The following is a 19,141-nucleotide window of genomic DNA, read 5'->3' on the forward strand; positions in this document are numbered from 1 at the left end:
AGACTAGGTGGTTTTTAATGCATCTATGCATATTTTAGTATTGAATTGAATTTAATATTTAATCTAATTTTAACATTTAAATAAATTTATTTTATACTATTTCCCTCCTTCCTCTTCCACCCAAAAGACAATCCTTATAAAAAGAATAAAAATAAGTTCAGCAAAATTAATCAGTACACTGAAAAGTCCAACTTTTCTGTAGTTTTGCATACTTATAGTTTCTCTTTCCTACTGGAAATCAGAGAAGAAGTGAATTCTTGCTTTTTTTTTTGAGCCAAGCTAGAGTATATTATAACTTAATTTTGGTGGCACTGTTGTTTTGCCTGTCCATTTGTATTGTTGTAAATAGGCTTGTATATGGTTTTTCTGTTTCTGCTTGATTTATTTTTCATCAGTTTATAGAAGTCTTTCTATACTTTCTCTGTACTCATTGTAATAATAGGTCCTTTAAAAAAGTTAAAACCTGAAAAACACCAAATAAAATCAACATTTTCATATAAAAATTGAACAAAGACAATTATACACAAAACTATGAACCAGTTTGCATTTTATTCTACACACAACTTCAACTTTCAGACCTACCCTGATCATTTTTTTAAAAATGCTTTAATTGGTTTTCTTTTTTGTCAGTTTTATCACTCAACCTGCCCCAATTGTGAAGAAAAAGACAAAAATAAAAAATAAAACCCTTGTTATAAATATGCATAGTCAGACAAATCAAATTCCTGTAATAGTTTTGTCTAAAAATATGTGCTTCATTCTGTACCACCATCTTTAAATGGTAAGTGAAATACATTATCACATGCCTCTAGAATCATAGATATGGTTGATTATTCCATTGATCAATTCTTGAATTTTTCAAAATTATTTTTCTTTAAATATTACAGTCATATAAATTATTCTGATTCATTACTCTGTTCATCATTTTTTATAGTACAGTAATATGCCATTAGGCTCATGGACCTGAAATTGTTTAATTATTTCCAAATCTGTCAGGTCCTTCACTATCACAAAAATAGGGTTACTATAAATAATCGTGGTGTACATATATTTTGGTTTTATATATTCTATGGATAACTTGTATAGTTTATTACTATTTTCTTGGGGGATTATGACTAAAAGAGAAATCTCTAGGTCATGAAGTATGGACAATTCTGGACATTTCCAGAATAGATAAACTCACCACTCTACAAGGAAAGCATTAGTGTGCTTTGCACAATCTAGACAGAGGCATTTACTTGTTGGGCAGTGAGAGTATATAGATAAAGGCTTAGATTATTGGCTCACCCCTTTCCCTAATGTAAAAGACAGCCTTTTTGTCTTGTTCTACTCAGACAGGTCTGGGAGCAGCTAGAAAGGAATAAAGGTTCATTTGCATGAGAAAAATGAGAGGGAGAGGGAGAAGGAGAGAGAAATAGTTAGACATACTCTTTTGAAAAATTACTTTGATGGGGCAGCTAGGTGGTGCAGTGGATAGAGCACCAGCCCTGAAGTCAGGAGGACCCGAGTTCAAATTTGACCTCAGACACTTAACACTTCCTGGCTCTGTGACCCTGGGCAAGTCACTTAACCCCAATTGCCTCAGCAAAGAAAGAGAGAGAGATTTTATAACAATTAGCACGTATTCTGATATAGCTCAGATATCCACAACTTTTTCTCCAGGAAAACTTAACGGAGCATGCTTTTTGTACTTTTTTGTCTCACCTGTCACAACATAGCTGTAAAACCATTGTTGAATTGCCAATTAGTGACATTGGGGATGGCTGTCAAGCTGGAAAGATTTGCCAGGAGCATGTATTATGTGGACTTTGGAGATTGGTAGCTCAGATCTTACACCCTGCCAGAAATTCGTAGTGGAAGCCAGAGAATGCAGAATAGTTCTTGGCTATAAACAGTTTTGTTTATAAGTTAGATGAAAGAGCGCTTGGCAGAATGGATAATGGGCAGATTTTTTAGCCTTTAAGAGGAGGAGGAGTGGGCACTGTGGAATTAGTTTTGGATTCTGTGAGGCTGTAGGCAAGTCACCCAGCTTCTTGGGCCTCCGTTTGGGAACGGGAATGGGAAGGTTGGAGCAGGTGACTTCTAAGGCCTCTTTTGTATTAAATCTCTGATACTGGATCCCCTCTGAATCTTACTAGCTATGTGAGTCCTGACAAATCATAAGCTCTCACAAGCAGAGGAGATTCTTACCCAAGAATAAAACCACATCTTAAACATCTTGGAGACTTTGTTAAAACTTTTTTTTTTTTAACAGTATCTATAATAGCACATGTGTTCCTTCGAAAATTCTGAAATTTGAGCCTCTTGTCCTCATTTTTCCTCATCCACATTTAAAGTGTATAAAAATTAAACCAGTCTTAGGGAAGACAGTAGATGGTGGGCGGATAGTATATTGAGACTGGATTCAGCACATCATGAATCCAAATCTGGCCTCAGAGACTTATTAGCTGTGTGTCTCTGGGCAATTTACTGAAGTTTACCTCAGTTTCCTCATCTGTAAAGTGAGCTGGAAAAGGAAATGGCAAACCATTCCTGTGTCTTTGCTAAGAAAACCCTAAATGGGTCATGAAGAGACAGACACCACTGAAGAATGATTGAATAGAGAAGACAATTTTTATGTGTGAGAGCATACTAGCCTTTTATCTCAAAGGGTGTTTCTCAGGCTTGGTATATGGAATGCTTTAACATCATTAATTATGCTCCAGTGAGGAATTAAAAAAATAAGCCTCAATATAGGGACAGAACCTTGAAAATCCATCTGAATGTCCTGGAACCCTGGGTAAGCAATGTATTTGTGCCGGAGCACAGGGGGACATTTCACATGGAGCCTTATGTTGGATCCAAGGCTGGAGAGTTAAATGAATAAGTAAATTCCTAGAGAATGAGAGGGATTTCCCTGACAACTGATTTCCCCTTACAGGGAAGGATGCAGGCTGGGAAAGCCCAAACACAGGCTCTCTCTCATGGAGCTCTGGGAGTAATCCAAGCATGTTCTCATCATGGAGGGGAGGCAGACCAATGAGCCACTTGTGGAGCTTGGACATGTAGCCTGAGTGTGGCCCCAAGGGGGGAGGGAATCCTGAGGGTTAGAGTGTGAATCACCCCTGTTTTGTTCGATGTCCTATGAGTCACCCTGTTACTATTTGAAATTTGTTAAGCCATCTCAGTTGACCAAATATTTTGAATATGGTTGTCAAAAGATCTGTTTTTAAATTCTGGTTCTGCCCTTTACTATGGCTTTGGGCATCCTATTTATTCCCTTTAGGTCATAATTTATCTATCAAATGAATGTTTGAAGATCTGTTCTGATGCTAAATCACTGATCATTGAATGATATGATGATCCTAGAACTTTTAGGGTGAGTCTCCATATAGTTTCAAAGATACTGAGTTGGCTTCGCATGCTATTCTGAATCCACCTTACTTTCCAGATATTTAATTTCTCTGTTGACAAGGTCAGTACCTATATGGCACAATAGATAAAATACTAGATCTTGAGTCAGGAAGACTCATCTTCTTGAGTTCAGACACTTACCAGCTGTGTGATCCTGGGCAAGTCATTTAACTCTGTGTGCCTCAGTTTCCTCATCTGTAAAATGAGTTGGAAAAGAAATGGCAAATCACTCTAGTATCTTTGTCAAGAAAACCCCAAGTGGGATCACAAAGAGTCAGACATGACTTAACAGTTGGCAAAATATTTTTTCTATTGTCTTTTAGTTGTCTTTATTATCACTTATATTTAATTCTCAATAATGATCTTTTTTAACCTATGTTGACCTTACTTACTGTTGTGTCCCCAGTTCTAGGCACATAATAGGTGCTAAAAAATGCTTATTGACTGATTGTCCCCTACAAAAGACACCTACTTCCTGAGTTTTATGCACCTTCCTGTCTCCCTCAAAACCTCCATGTTTCTCAGTTTATTAAAAGCTGCCTTTTCACAGCCTCCTTTCAGAAGGGAAAGTTGTTTACTTCCCAGTGACAAAATGGCTAAAGAAGAATTACTAGGGAGCCTCTTCACTACTCTGAGAAACTGATCTACCTTTCCTTTATAGTAGGGAGACATTATTAAACAAATATTATTGAATCTCCAAGTGCAGATAAATTGACTGATAATTTGTCGTAGGGATTTACAGCTCCCTAGCATTCTTTTGAACTGTATTCGTCAGAGTTTCTTAGGAGTTCCGGTTAATCAGAAACCAGAACAGACCTGATATTACCTTGTTAAAATGGCAGTGTTTGTGCCAAGAGGATGTTTCTAGTCAATAATCTTAAGAGAGACCTGAAAAGGATATTTGTCTTTAGGATTTATAACTGTATTTAATTTTGTAAAAAAAAAAAAATACATGGCCATAAAACAATCCCTTCTTTTCATTTCATTTATTCACATTGAAATTTGCTCTTTAAAAACCACTGGACCTTCTTCCTTTCCTAAGAAAATTTTCATTTTATGATTGGGCTGTCCGTACAATGAGCTTCTTCCAACTTTGCTACATACAACAGAACTTTCTCAGGGTAGCCACCCAGAGGTCTCGATGTGAAATTGTCTTGGTTTGTCCATTCTGCTCAAGAAGTAAAGGGTTATTTAAAAAGCAAAAAAAAAATCAAAGGGATATTTTTTTTGTTGTTGTTGGACTCATGGCAAGACATGCTGGCAGCTTTTGCTGAGCTTACTAATTTAAGATTTCACAGGGGCTTGAATTATATGTGTGAACTCCCACTGACAATGCAGATTGAGATTTACAGTCAGAGACACATTTGTCTAAAAGTCTGAAAGATGAAGCGATTTGACCACACATCGATTATGTATCAGAGGCAGGATTTGAATGCTTAAAAAGGCTACAATGGTTAGAGTAGTGAAATGAGGTAACATTACAGATGAAGGGAAATAGGGAAAGGAGTCCAGGAAGAGGTTGATAAGTCTGTGAGAACTTGTATCACCTGCCTCCCTTCTAAAAAACTTTTTAATAGGAATAGCAAAAACATTTACCTTTGAGATCCAGTTACAAACATCACACAGCCAGGATGGCTGTTTATTTATAGGTTTTTGTGAATAATGAACTATCCTTGGTATTGATGGTCTGCTAAATCTTGGTAGAAAATTAAAAAAAAAATAAACTAATCTTCCCCTTCTCAAAAATTGAAAAAAAAATGTTGCTGACTTAATTATTTTCTAAAGATCTATGGAATGTTTAATCAAGATGGAGGTTAAAATATTATGGGTATATTCCAGATAAAAAAATTGAGAAAAAACTAATTTTAAGATGATAAATTATATGAATTATTCTGTAGCATTATTACTAGAATCTGTTGTGACATATAGAAGGAACACTGGATCAAGAGTTGGAATACCTACAAAAGTCACTTTATCATTCCTTGCCTCAGTTTCTCCATTTGCAGAATTGGTCCCATCTTTCATCATGGTTAATCTCTAATTCATTCTGGTTCTAAGTATAGTATATGATCCTAAGGTATATAGCACTGGGTAGTGTGCCTGCAGAAATAAAAACTACAAGAAGATCTTACTATGAACAGATTTGTTAAGACTTAGTAAATTTTTTTTAAATCCTAGTCTTTAATAGGGCATAATTTGGTGTGATATATAAAGCACTGGACGTGGAATCAGGAAGACTAATCTTCCTGAGTTCAAATTTGACTTCAGATATTTTCTTACAGTGTGATCCTGGGCAAATGACTTACCTTTCTTTACCTCAGTTTCCTCATCTGTAAAATGAGCTGGAGAAGGAAACAGCAAACCCCTTTGGTATCTTTGTCAAGAAAACTGTTAATAGAGTCACAAAAACTCAGACAGGACTGAAATAACTGAAGTTACAATGTATGTTAAGGCTTGAAGACTAAGAGTCTGCACGTGACTAAGGAGAAGTGGTTACTTCATTTTCAGTTGTTTTTCTACCTACCCTTATTTAGAAGGACTATTACCATAGCAAAATATTTATTGAGTCAAGTTCCCTAGAGCAAAAAAAAAAAAATTGAAGTAGACCTTTTTCTCATTTCTTACCTTCCAACCTAAGGCATTCTGGGGAGGCAGAAAGAGCCCTGAGCTTGGATTTTGAATTCTAGCTTAGTCACTTTGTACTAGCTTTGTTATCTAGGGTGACCTTGGGTCAGATGACTATAACCTCACATCAGGACTTCTTAATCATTTTTTTTGTGTGTGTGTCACCTTTTGTCATTGTGGTGAAGACAAAACAGACATTTGTTTTAAAATAATTTTTAAAATGTTAAATTTCATTTTTCTTTTGTTTAGTTGTTTTATTTGCATGTGACTCTTCATGACCCCATTGGGAGTTTTATTGGCAAAGATACTGGGGTGGTTTGCCAGTAGCTTCTCCAGCTTATTTTACAAATGAGGAAACTGAGTTAAAAGACATATTCATGATCACACAGATGGTAAGTGTTAGAGATGAGACTTGAACTCAGGTTTTCCTGACTCACCAAGCCTGGGAATCTATCTACTATGCAACTAGCTACCCATAAATTTCACTTAGTGAGCAGTAAAAATAAAAATGTGATTTCTTTCTCTACTTCCAAATTCACAGAACCTTGATATCTATCTGTAAATCCTTTAGGGGGGCTTCTGGACCCCAATTTAAGAACCTCTTATAACTAGAAGCAAACTAGTTCATCTAGACCAACCCCTTCATTTTATAGGTCAGGAAACTGAGGTCCAGTGAGGTGAATGGCTTATCTAAGGTGCATAAGTAGGAAATCTTCGGTAAGGGGATGACTTCCAAATTCTGATCTAAATTTATCACGCTTACCACTGTATCACCTTCCCCTCCTTTACCTGGCCCTGTCCTTCTTACTGATGCTCCATCACTGGCTCTCTCCTATATCTGGAATTCTCTCCTTCCCCATCCTCTGCCTTCCAGCTTCCAACTTCCTTCAAGTCTCAGGTAAAATCCTGTCCTCTGCAGCGCAACTTTCCCTATTCCAACGACTTCCTGACCCTTTCCTCTGTTGATTATCTCCCATTTCTCCTGTCTATCCTCATGTTGTCCTCTCTATTAGAGAATGAACTCCTTGAGAGCAGAGATCATCTTTTATGGAAGAGCCCAAATCAGTCTATCAGCATATGTTTGTTGAGTGCTGAGGTATTTATCCAGGGTCACCTAGCTAGATGATGTCTGAGGTGGAATCTGAGCCCAGTTCTTTCAGTTCTGCTCTCTTCTTTCTACTAGATGCTCCTTCCTAAGCTAGAAATTCCCAAGCGGTGGCAATCACCAATGGTTTCACAAAGGGTCTAAATCTTGAAAGTCGGGGAGAAGTCAATAGGCAGAGGAAGGGTAGAACTTTTCTGGAAGGAAAAAGTTTAGATGCCCATGATTTTGCAAAATAATGTTCATCTTAGTCTGAGTAGAATAGAAAGCTCATATTAGAAAGTCAAGTTGGGGCCAAAACATGGAATTCAGTTCAATTTGACAATTGTTAAATGGGAATCTTTGAATGTCAGCTTAAAGAGTTTTGGACTGTATCCTGTAGGAAATTGGCAGGGATTGAAGTTTTTTGAGCAGGACAGTGACTGGATCTGAGATGAACTTATTGAATAAAATTAATTTGACCATAGTGGGAATGGGGGAGAATTTGGTGCTACAGCAGTCAACTAGGGAGCATGCAGCAGGGGTTCTTCCAGGAATAGCCCTGGTACCATATTCAGTTTGTCTTTGTCAGCAGCTTCTTTTCTAGAAACTTTTTGCTTCTCTGGGATAAGTAGTTGTCTATCCTCATTAAGATGCGTTAAAGCCATCTGTAGGCAAAGGGACTTGGGGTTTCTTGAGGCACCCCATCCTATTTTTGGACAGCTCAAGTAGCAAGCAAGGCCATCCTCATGCTGAGTTACAGTTTGCCTTCATGAGCTTTGACCCATTCATTGGTCATGGGTTCTGAACAGTTTGAAAGAAGTCTGAAACAATAGAAAAGGGCAGGCTAAAAAAAAGTGATCTAATCTGACAAAATGTAGATGGAGCAGAAAAGGGAGAATAATGGGCTGAATTGTTTTTGAAGATTCTTTCAACACATGATTTCTCTTCGGGGTGGGTATGGCTGTGTTTTCTATTCTGTACACAAATGAAAACAGGTGACTATTTCACAGGTGATTATTTGTGACTGCTTCCCAGACTTGTCTATCATTAGCTAAAAAACTGCTCAAGCAGAACTCTTTCCCACCTTCCATCTTCCTCTGTCTGTCTGTGGATTCTCACTAAATACTTGCTATTATTCTTGTCCCTGAAAAGAAATGCCTCTGAAGTCATTTTTCTTTTGTTTGTTCCTCCTCCTTGAAGTCATGAAGCAAAATTAGCATCTTATTTCTTTTTGAGGTTGCAGTTATTTCTAGAAAAGTGCCATGTTGGAAAGGTGCATTATATCATGGGCTGTGTCCTTCAATAGCCTCCTCCTCATGTGGTTTAGGTACCACTGCCTGCTGCTATAAAAGTAGGCACTTAAAATATGGAATGAGGGGAACTGTGTGAGTGATCCATCACTGATTATTTCAGTCAGTGATTCCTTTTTCTAGACTGCCAGTGGGAATAAGATAGGGCCTCCTCTTCTTTTCCTCTTTCACAAGCCTTATAGAAACATAGACTGGAAAAATATGCCTTAGAATATTATTGATATAATTTCTTCGCCTCCATTTAAGCCTACATATGCCTATTCCTCTAGAAAGATACCTATTTTTCTCTAACCAGTGAAGAGGAATTCACAACTTTATTTGATAGTGTTAGCACATTTAGAATGGAACATTTTAAATTAAATTTGGAGAAAAGTTTCTGGCTAGAATGTTTTTACTGTTTAAATTAACTCCCTGAATGATTTGAACTTAAACCACTTTGTCCAAAGATTCCTGTACCAAAAGTCATTCGGTTCTGGTCATTATCCTCTTATTTCGAGTTCTATTCTCTTCCTACCCCTTCCCAATTCTTTTCTATATGTCTTATTTGTGTACATGTGCGCCCTTGAAGGCAGGGATTATTTCACTTTTGTATTTGGATTTGGGGCATCCAGTTTAGTGTCTAGCGTGTTGCTTTCAGTTTTTCAGTCTTTTTTCAATTATGATTCATCTCTTCATGACTCTATTTGGAGTTTTCTTGGCAAAGATACTGAAATAATTTCCCATTTCCTTCTCTAGCTCCTTTTACAGATGAGGAAATGGAGGTAAACAGGATTAAGTAACTTGTCTGGGGTTACACAGCTGGTAAATGTCTGAGTTTGCATTTAAACTCTAACTTGGCACTTATTCAGATATCACTTAGCTGTTTCAGAAGGTGTTTTTTTTAATATTAATAACAATATAAAATGTCATTTTGTTTAATTCCTTTCTTCATTAAAGAGACTCAATGATTAGAAAATTTTTACAGTTTTCTTATGGTGCACAATTTGGTTTTATGAATCCCCTCCAAATCTTTTGAGCAGACTCAGCTATGCTGTGATGATTTAACCTGTTCAACACTTTGCATTTTTCTAGAATGTCATAGTAACAATACCTTCTTCTGAGTTTTAAGGATGTTGAACTGACTTTTATTATGAAGCCCTCACTCAATGGCTTCTCTTTCATGGTTGGAATCATCAGACTGCTTGGAAATTTTATTGGTCTCTGTAGAAATACGTGGTTATTATGATCCAAGGATTAGATTATTGCCTATATTTTAATTAGATCATAACTCTAGAACTGAAAGTAATTTAGTCCAGCCCTCTAATTTGACTTATAAGGAAACTGAAGTCCAAAAACTTTATTTGCCTAGGACCATATGAATAGTGTCAGATGTAGTATTTAAATGTAAATCCTTTGCTTCCATAGCCATGTAACAGACTGCCAGATAATGGATGGGTAATGACTTTGAAAAAAGCATAATTTAGTACATATAAAATCAAAATATTATCATGTGCCCCTTTTTGAGGAGAGTGATAAGTTAGAATGCTGGTAGTGGTAAATACAGTGCCTTGCATACAGTAACACTTAATAAATGCTTTTTGATTGATCAGCTATCCTGATATATACAAATGCTTGCTCTGATTGGCTAATTCTTTGAGAAAATTTAATTATAGATGTTCAGATCTTAGTAAGTCACTTCTCATCTTCTGGAAAGTCTCGTCTTAAGTGGTTTACAGATACCACAAAGCTGTGACTTATCCATTTGCCTCATTTCAGTTGTGGAAATACAAAGCATTACATATTCTCTTATAAGTAAAAGCCAGTGTTCACAAGCCAAACTTTTGCCTTTATAATGATCAATGACATTTCTTCTTTGCCTGATTGTCTATTACCCTGAAGCATTTTCACGTTTCTTTTCACACAGCTCACTCACATTCATAGATAGGTTGATGATTTTGGCTATGATGACTCCCCATAGCTTTGTGTGCTGATAAACTCCCACAATAAGTTCTGTAGAAGTTCCCAGGAAATATGACTTATTGCAAAAATAAGGTGTGGTCATCCCTACTTTCTTCCCACACCTCCAAATAAAAGATGCTACTTGACCTGTGGATTTGTTAGGTTGTTGGACTGTGTATGATTGGGATTATCTTTTCATTAGAAATAATCAATATTCCATTGATAGGTGTTTATTACTGTTGACCCTCAAGACCCATGCTCTGATAAAGATTTAGTTTGATCTGTAGCCTTTGAAAGCCAAGTGAATTTTGGATTCTTTGACTATATAGATGGGTCAAGTTAAGTGGAGCCAATGGTTGCTAAGGTGGGAACCTTTCCTTCTATCAATCTTGTCCCCATTTTCTTAGGACCTGAGTTCAAAGGCTCACTCTCACTAATCCATATCAGTGATTTTAGTCACTTAAACTCTCAGGGTTTCAGTTTCCTTGTTCACAAAACAAGGGGAGCACAAGTTCTAAAGCTGTGATTGCATATTTCCTTTTGGAAATTGCTCACATTTCTTTCCAGTTAATATTGAGCTCCCCAAGTATATTAAAATAGAATGCTATTTTGCTCATTGGTGACTCTTATTCATTTCTTCTGTTGACTTTGATTCTTTACATTGACATGATATATTAATTTCTCCGTCAATTATATCTAATAAGAAATCATTGGCCAACAAAAGCTTTAGTCTGGACTTATGATTTGAGCTTTGTGAAGAACTTCCAATATGAAAACTCTTTCAAGCAATGTAGATTGATAAATATTCTGTAACTTGCAATGGGCATTGCCTGGGTCATTGACAGTTTAACTGACCTGACCACAGTCACACAGTCAATGTGTGTCAAAGATTGTATTTCACCTCAAGTCCTCTTGGCTCCAATGGTAGTTCTTTATCTACTGTACCTAACAGACAAAAAAAAGTCGCCTTTATACATTTGACCAAATGCTGTTCCTTCAGAGAAAGATGTGAGCACATTTTGCCCTCTTGTTATTGAGTTAGTTTTAGTTACTGGTATGGTTGGAGGTAACATATGAATAGTAATGTAAGAAGTAGTAGTTACTAAAAATGGCACACAATTAGCTCTTGATTCATGTTTGTTTATCGACTAGAAATAGAAAAGGTCAATTAATTTGCTCAAGTTCACACATTCAGTATGTGTCAAAATTGTCTTGAACCTAGTTCTTTCTGACAATAGCTAAGTTCCTAGCTATTATGCCATATTGCCTCTCATTTTCCTAGCTGAAGAAATCAAAGCTCCAGGAATTAGCTCAAAGTTCAAGTTCAATAATCTTGGTAAATGTCTGGTAAATAAAACCAGTGATTTGGACTCAAAAATTTCAGTGATGTTCTCCCTAACATGCTTGCTAGCCGTGCTCCATCTTGAGCTGTACCAAGACATAATATCCTGGTTTTATGTCATGAATCCTTTTCACTATATGGATACTTGTTCCTAACTAGACTGTGACATAGTTTCATGGGGACTGCACAGAGAATGACTACTTAAAAGTAATTTGAACTTTATTAAACACCAAATTAAACACCTTCAACCACCATCAAGAAGACCCATTGACTTATTCTTAATTGAAACTCTTGTCTGACATTAAGAGAAATGAGCTGCCTTGGAGCACCATGCTGGAACAGGCCATTTAATCAGCCAAGCTTAACTCCCTTAACAGAGTAGTAGGTTTTTAGCAATAAAAATGCCCACAAAAAAATGAAAATGTGGAAGATATATGATTAGCTATTGCTTTTCAGCTCTCTGCTTTCATTTTTCTTCCATTAATTAGAGATCTCCCTGGAGGGTCAGATTTAGAATTGGTTTCAAGGTCACTGCCTCCTTCAAGTTGAAAAATAATCCTTCTATCAGCTCTGCTTTCTCCTGGGTTATTCATTAGGACAATATCTCTACTGGCATCTAATAAAATATTTAGAGCCATATCCCATTTCAGGCCAACATTTCACAGCTTGTAATGTCTTTGACACTGACTTTGTGACATGTTACAATTCTCAGATGTCTCCCTTGATTGACTGCTGAATTTAGATTATTTGGAGAAACAAATTCTTCTAGTCTTACTTTATCAATGAGCATATGTTAAGTGACTTTTTTCTTTGAGGCATAATGTAATAGACACTGAGGTCTAAAAATGAAGACAGTTCCTCCTTACAAGGAGTTTTTATCTGATTGGGAGAAGACAATATGTTTGCATATATGTATGTGTGTAATTATATATGGATAGATGAAATTATAAAGGAGATAAACAGAAGGTAGTTTGGGGAAGATCAGGAAAGGCTTCATGAATAAGGTGATGTTTATGTCTCAAATTATGCCCCGGAAGGCCCTGAATTCATTGTTTTCCCCCAACCTTCTTCCTTCTTCTTTCACATTTAAAAAAAAAAAGGAAAAGAAAATAATTTCAAAAGAAAATAAAACAAATCAATGATTAGCATGCTTAGATTTCTAAGTTGACAATTTGTTGAATTTCTCCTCTTTTGGCAGATTGTTTTTGGAGGGAGAGAAAATGGATAATAATATTTCTTCATTGGTTGCCCCTGTTCTTCATGGGAATTTAACTGCCTGCATCTATCACTTCTGGTCTCCTCTATCCTTTCTCCTCCCTCTCTTTTGTCCCTTACCTCCACTCCCTCTTCCCTGTAATGATTTCCCAATACTTTGGGAAAAAATAGCTCATCCTCCTTGAAAAAAAATCTGTAAAGTAATGTTGAGTCTTAAGACAGGTGGCCCTGTGTGTAGAATCCACACTTAATTGTGTGTACTAATTATGGAGGAGGCTGTTGGCACAGTGGATAGAGCTCTGGGTCTGAAATCAGAACTAATTTCAAGTATGAGTTCAGCCATTTACTATCCATGTCACTGTGGGCAAATCAATCTCTGCCTCAGTTCCCTCAGCTGTAAAATGGGTCAATAAGCACCTACCTTACAGGATGTTATAAGGAACTAATGAAATAATATTTATAAAAGTACATAATACATAGTACTGGTACATAGTAGGTGCTAAATAAATGCTTATTCCCTTCCTCCCTCACTAATTACCTGATGCATCAGGTAATGGTTTCATGGTCTTTTTGTTTGTTTGTTTGTTTCAGTTTTATGTGCTGAGAGAGTGGGCCAGATGACTAAAACATACAATGACATAGATGCTGTGACACGTCTTCTTGAGGAGGTAAGCTTCTCTGGGGACTCGGGTAGGAGCAGCTTATAATGAAAACATTGTTTGTTATATACAATTCTGTGTGGGGAGTGGGTGGGTTGGGGTGTATTTGGTTGTGTCCTTTTTTTAGTAAAACAAGATAAAAATAGAAATCTTTTGGTACACAAATTTTGAGATTTTTTTTAAAGATATCACTTATAAAAACACTTTTATAACACTGTGTGTATGTGAGTGGTTTTTTTTTCTATATCTGAGAGACAGACATGAGCAGAAGAGGGAAGGATGAGATTGAGGATTGGCCAGTGATCAATCATCCTTCCTGAATTCTCTGTCTCTGTCTCTCTGTCTTTCTCTCACATGGACACACAAAATCTTCCTTAACCCCCCTCCCACTCTTATACTCTCACCTGCTAGTACAGTAGTGACTTTCTGAATTGATTTAATGCTCTCCAAGGCAAATTTTGAGAAGCAGACCTGGTCCACTGGAAAAAACACAAGACTTGCTAAGAAAGAAGACCTGAATCTCAGTCTACTTGCCAGCTAGGGAGTTACGGACAAAGCAGATCACTTAACCTTGCTGAGCCTCGATTTTCTTGTCTAGAAAGTGGGATGACACTGACATATTTGACTGCTTTGTAGAGTGTTTTGAAGAAAGTGCTTTGTCACATTCTTGTGTTTCATACTCCAGTGCTTAACTATACTAACTTGAAAAATAAAAGTAACTATAGAAAGTTATAAATTATAAACTAATAGTGCAAAAGCATGTTTCTAAAAAAATTCTTCTTTCCCTTTCCCCAAATATCCTATTCTCTCATTTGTATTACAGTTTAATATATTCAAATATTTTCCTGGAAGAGCTGCTCCCTCCCCTTTTTAAAATAAGTATTAATCATGTTAGATAATGTAGGGAAGAGGAAAAATTCCCTTAACTTTCCCTCATTTTATTGAGGTTCCAAGGAAATTTATTTAATTTCTCTTGTACATGTTCACTTTTTTCTTTTTTTAAATTAATTTTATAATTATACATTTTTTGACAGTATATATGTATGAGTAATTTTTTTTATAACATTATCCCTTGTATTCATTTTTCCGGATTTTCCCCTCCCTCCTTCTACTCCCTCCCCCAGATGACAGGCAATCCCATACATTTTACATGTGTTACAGTATAACCTAGATACAATATATGTGTGTAAATCCAATTTTCTTGTTGCACGTTAAGTATTGGATTCCAAAGGTATAAGTAACCTGGGTAGATAGACAGTAGTGCTAACAATTTACATTCACTTCCCAGTGTTCCTCCTCTGGGTGTAGTTGTTTCTGTCCTTCATTGATCAACTGGAAGTGAGTTGGATCTTCTTTATGTTGAAGATTTCCACTTCCATCAGAATACATCCTCATACAGTGTTGTTGTTGAAGTGTATAGTGACCCTCATATTTTATTAGGGAAGGTGAAAGCAGCTTTTTTTTTCTCCTTTAGTTCAATTTAAAAGAGAATATAGTACAGTATTGTCTTTAAATTGGAGTTATCAGAGAACCTTGAAATCAGGAGAGAATTCTTTGATTTGGTACCATTGGTGATTTTCTTAGTGATTTATTTCTTATCAGACTTAAGTCCCCCCTCCCTTTTCAAATGAGATATATAATACTTTTATCATTAATTTAATCTCTATCAACAGGTGTTAGAAGGCTTCCTGTACCTCAGAGCTCAGACCAAATTCCATATCATTGCTTTGGGGAGTAAGCACTTTGGTCTGCTTTCTGAGCCCTAGGGTGCTGAATGCAATGTGCTAACTCATCAGAGCCTCTCCTTTCCTGCTTCTTTCACTATTTCTCTTGGGTTGGAGAAGCAGTGATATTTTTTTTCCTTCTCGATAAAATTTCATTGCTCTGGCAGAGGAGTTAAGATGTAGAGCCTTGAACTCATCAACATCAATGGGGACTGTATTTTTTTCTCCAGATTATAGAAAGGAGACCATAAGGAACTTAACACAGATATGTTGAGGCAGTAGAATGTACTGTACCTCACGGTGGTCAGGTATTTTTGTGTGTGTGTGTTTTTATCTCTAGCACTTGCCTCATAGTAAGTGACAAATTTGCCACTAAATGGAACTAATGGATCCTGGATAGGCCAGTATTTTATTTTGATAATATTTCAAACAATTAACAAGTATTTACTAAGTACCTACTATGTGCAAGGCACTGTGCTATGTGTTGGGGATACTTATCTACAGAAAGAGTGTTTTCCATTTCACTTATTAGAAGAACCAGTGAGACAATAGGGTGCTTTTTAAAAATGTCATGGTCCTGTCATGCCAAATTACCAGTGAATTGGGGTAGAAATGTTTGATATGCTGCTGCCTTGAATTTCATCTAGGAGGATCACATTTATGTCAGGAAATGAAATTTGGCACACTGAGTATTCACCAAAGCTTAACCAGCATCATCTCCTTAAACTCATTGTTGGTAAGCTAATGGTTGGCAGAGTTTAAAAACAATTGAGGAGAAGGACCGATTCACAGCCCACCTCTGACACCTGTGATTCTAGGCAAACACTTGGCATCTCAGATGCTTCATGTTGTCATCTCTCAATTGGGGAGAATATTACCTGTAGATATTCTCCAGAGGGTTATGCTCCTCAGATGTGCTGATGTGTATAAAGCATATTTTCAGGCTTTCTGTAAATGTTAATTTCATGTAATTATGTAATTACAATGTAATTAATATTACATTGCCCTTTCGGTAGTTTGCAATTTTGATTCTTCCTGAGAATGTCATATTCTGTAACTGCTGGAATTCCTGAGAGACTACTAGTACGGCAAAGACTTATGGGGCAGTGGGTAGTTATTGCCCCTCTTCGGTTTCTCCAGTCTGTAATATGAATATGTCACCAAGACACATGTCCTTTTCCTTGTCTAAGTCTTATGAGGCAGGTGCTTTGTGTTCCTCAACTCTGTTGTTTATACTGAGAATTTCACGGAGGAGGCTTTGGGGAGACACTTTTTTTTTCTGAGTGGTGCCTTCAAGGCTGCATTTTATTCTGTGCCCAATGCTTTTTACAAGATCAATAAATGATAAACACAGAAGTAGCTTATTTTCTTTACTTCTCTATAATCAGGTTTCCTTATGATCATAAAATTATAGTCTTAGGCAGAAAGTCATCTCCAGAAAGTTTTCCTGCTTCTCATGTTTCATTGAATATACTGTCTATACTTAAATCAACTGTTGCTGAGTGAAATGAGCAGAACCAGAAGATCACTATACACTTCAACAACAATACTGTATGGGGATGTATTCTGATGGAAGTGAATATCTTCAACATAAAGAAGATCCAACTCACTTCCAGTTGATCAATGATGGACAGAAATAGCTACACCCAGAGAAGGAACACTGGGAAGCGAATGTAAATTGTTAGCACTACTGTCTATGTACCCAGGTTACTTATACCTTCGGAAGCTAATAATTAATGTGCAACAAGAAAATGGTATTTACACACATATATTGTATCTAGGTTATACTGTAACACATGTAAAATGTATGGGATTATCTGCCATCGCAGGGAGGGAGTGGAGGGAGGGAGGGGATAATTTGGAAAAATGAATAAAAAAAAAAAGAATATACTGTCTATAAATCCAGAAACCATTTCTAAAGAACTTTTTAATGAAATTATAATATTACCTAGCTATAGAAGCATATAGTTGATAGTTGTTGATGTCTTTTTTGGGCCACCTTTAAAAAAAAAAGCAAAAATGACTTGTGATTTTTTTTTTATTTTTAACTTTGGGAGAAACTTCTCCTCTTTGAGGTATTTTCAGATTGATCTGTGTACCTTTAATACTGAGTGTCATGCAACACAGAGATAGTTTTGTTCTTTCTTACTTTGATTAGGTTTTGCTGCTTTTTCTGATTTAATCCTTTAAGATTCTATTACCACTTTGTTCTACAATAACATACCAGATGATAGAGACCAAATTACTTGGTTCTGTTCTCATTACAATTGAATATAGATCATTGTGAAAATGTCAGCCCACTTCTACATCATTCCTGTTTGTTGTACTGTTCTTGTTTTATGATATGCATATAATCTTTCGGAGGAGGATAGAAAATACAATATTTATTTAGTGCCTGCTGTGAGTCGAGCACTGTGCTGAGTACTTTTCAAATGTGATTTCTTTTGTTCCTCACAATAATCTTATGAGGCAGGTGCTATTATTATAGACATTGTGTAACTGAGGAAACTGATACAGATAAAAACAAATGGTTAATACAATTTTATATTGAATATTTTAAAAAATGATTATTTTTATGCTAGGAGCATAAAATTCAAATTCAGATTTGGCAAAGGCCACTACAATCAGTGGCTAAAGCCCCCAAAGAGAATTGTCATCTTTTTCACTTAAAAAAAAATAAAGGAAGCATAAATGGACAAAATAGAAACAAATTTTAGAGTCAGTAGCTTTTTTTTGTATTTAAGTACACCAAGTGGGAGTTCTTGTGATCAATTGCATATGAATTCTTGTCATCTTCAGACATTCTTCTAATTTGTTATTTGCATTGACTTCCGTCCTTTCCATTCAGTAATTTGACTATTTATAGACAGTTGATTCCAGAATTAGTGCTGTATCCTTAATCATCTGTTTCTTTTCTGTCAAATTATTACCATTTTAATTATTTGGTGGATCCAATACCTTTTAACTCACTTCTTCACAAGTGTTATGATACAGGGTTGTGAGTCTGCCAAGTAATCTGTAAGTCTTTGCAGCCTCTCATTTCTTAAATATTAAACCAAGTTTCCCCCTGAATTTTTCATCACTCTTCTCCTAGCATGAAAGTCACCAAGTATCAGAGTGTGTTTAGGATCTTGTCATTTTCTTCAGACTTTCTGCTTCATCTTCTAGGATGGACAGACCCAACAACCTGAACACAATAGAAGGATTTCTGCCTTTACAATGCAGTGGTCCTAGTCTGAAATTCTGCCCTCAGTGCTTACTGCCTACATGACCCCTTAACCTCCCTGGGTTTTCCTTATCTCACTTTCCTTAACTTCATAATGAGTGGTTTGTGCAATAAATGTCCCTTTCTCCCTAGATCTCTGATCCTATGATCATTTTTATAAATGGCCTGTATTATTTTTTGTTCATCACATCTTTTATTCTCTCATACACAATGAAGCCAGCTGTGCTAACATTTTTATTCATTTTTTGGGGAGAGAACCTCTAGATTCAAAAACAGGAGCAATTTCCTTGTTTCTTATTTTCATGTAAAGTAAGGAAATTTTCATGGGCATGAGCCAGTTCTTCCCCAAAATGCTGTCTCAGTGATCCATTGCTCAAAGCTTATGCATTAAAAATGTCAAGATTAATTTAAATTCCTGATGTACATAGGTTTAAAAACCATTTAATTTTTAAATGATTCTGTCCCCCTTTCTTCTACTTTACTACCTTTAGTTATGGAAGTGGGAGCCTGAGGACCATTTTATATTTTTATCTCTTTCCCCAGTAGCTGGATCCAAAACATTTTACCCAAGCCAAATAAAATGAGATATTTTTAAGGATTTGGTACATAGTAGACATTTAATAAA

General features: G+C 36.2%; 1 protein-coding gene across 1 annotated transcript in view; it reads left to right on the plus strand.

The window, feature by feature from the left end:
• Positions 1–19,141, plus strand: part of TRAK1 (trafficking kinesin protein 1) — a 166,563-nt gene that overhangs the window by 98,453 nt on the left and 48,969 nt on the right. The window contains 1 exon segment of the mRNA XM_074272180.1: positions 13,499–13,575. Coding sequence (XP_074128281.1) covers positions 13,525–13,575 — 51 coding nt within the window. The 5' untranslated portion in view covers positions 13,499–13,524.

Source organism: Sminthopsis crassicaudata, chromosome 5 (assembly GCF_048593235.1).
Source record: "Sminthopsis crassicaudata isolate SCR6 chromosome 5, ASM4859323v1, whole genome shotgun sequence".
In the NCBI taxonomy this organism is placed as follows: domain Eukaryota; kingdom Metazoa; phylum Chordata; class Mammalia; order Dasyuromorphia; family Dasyuridae; genus Sminthopsis; species Sminthopsis crassicaudata.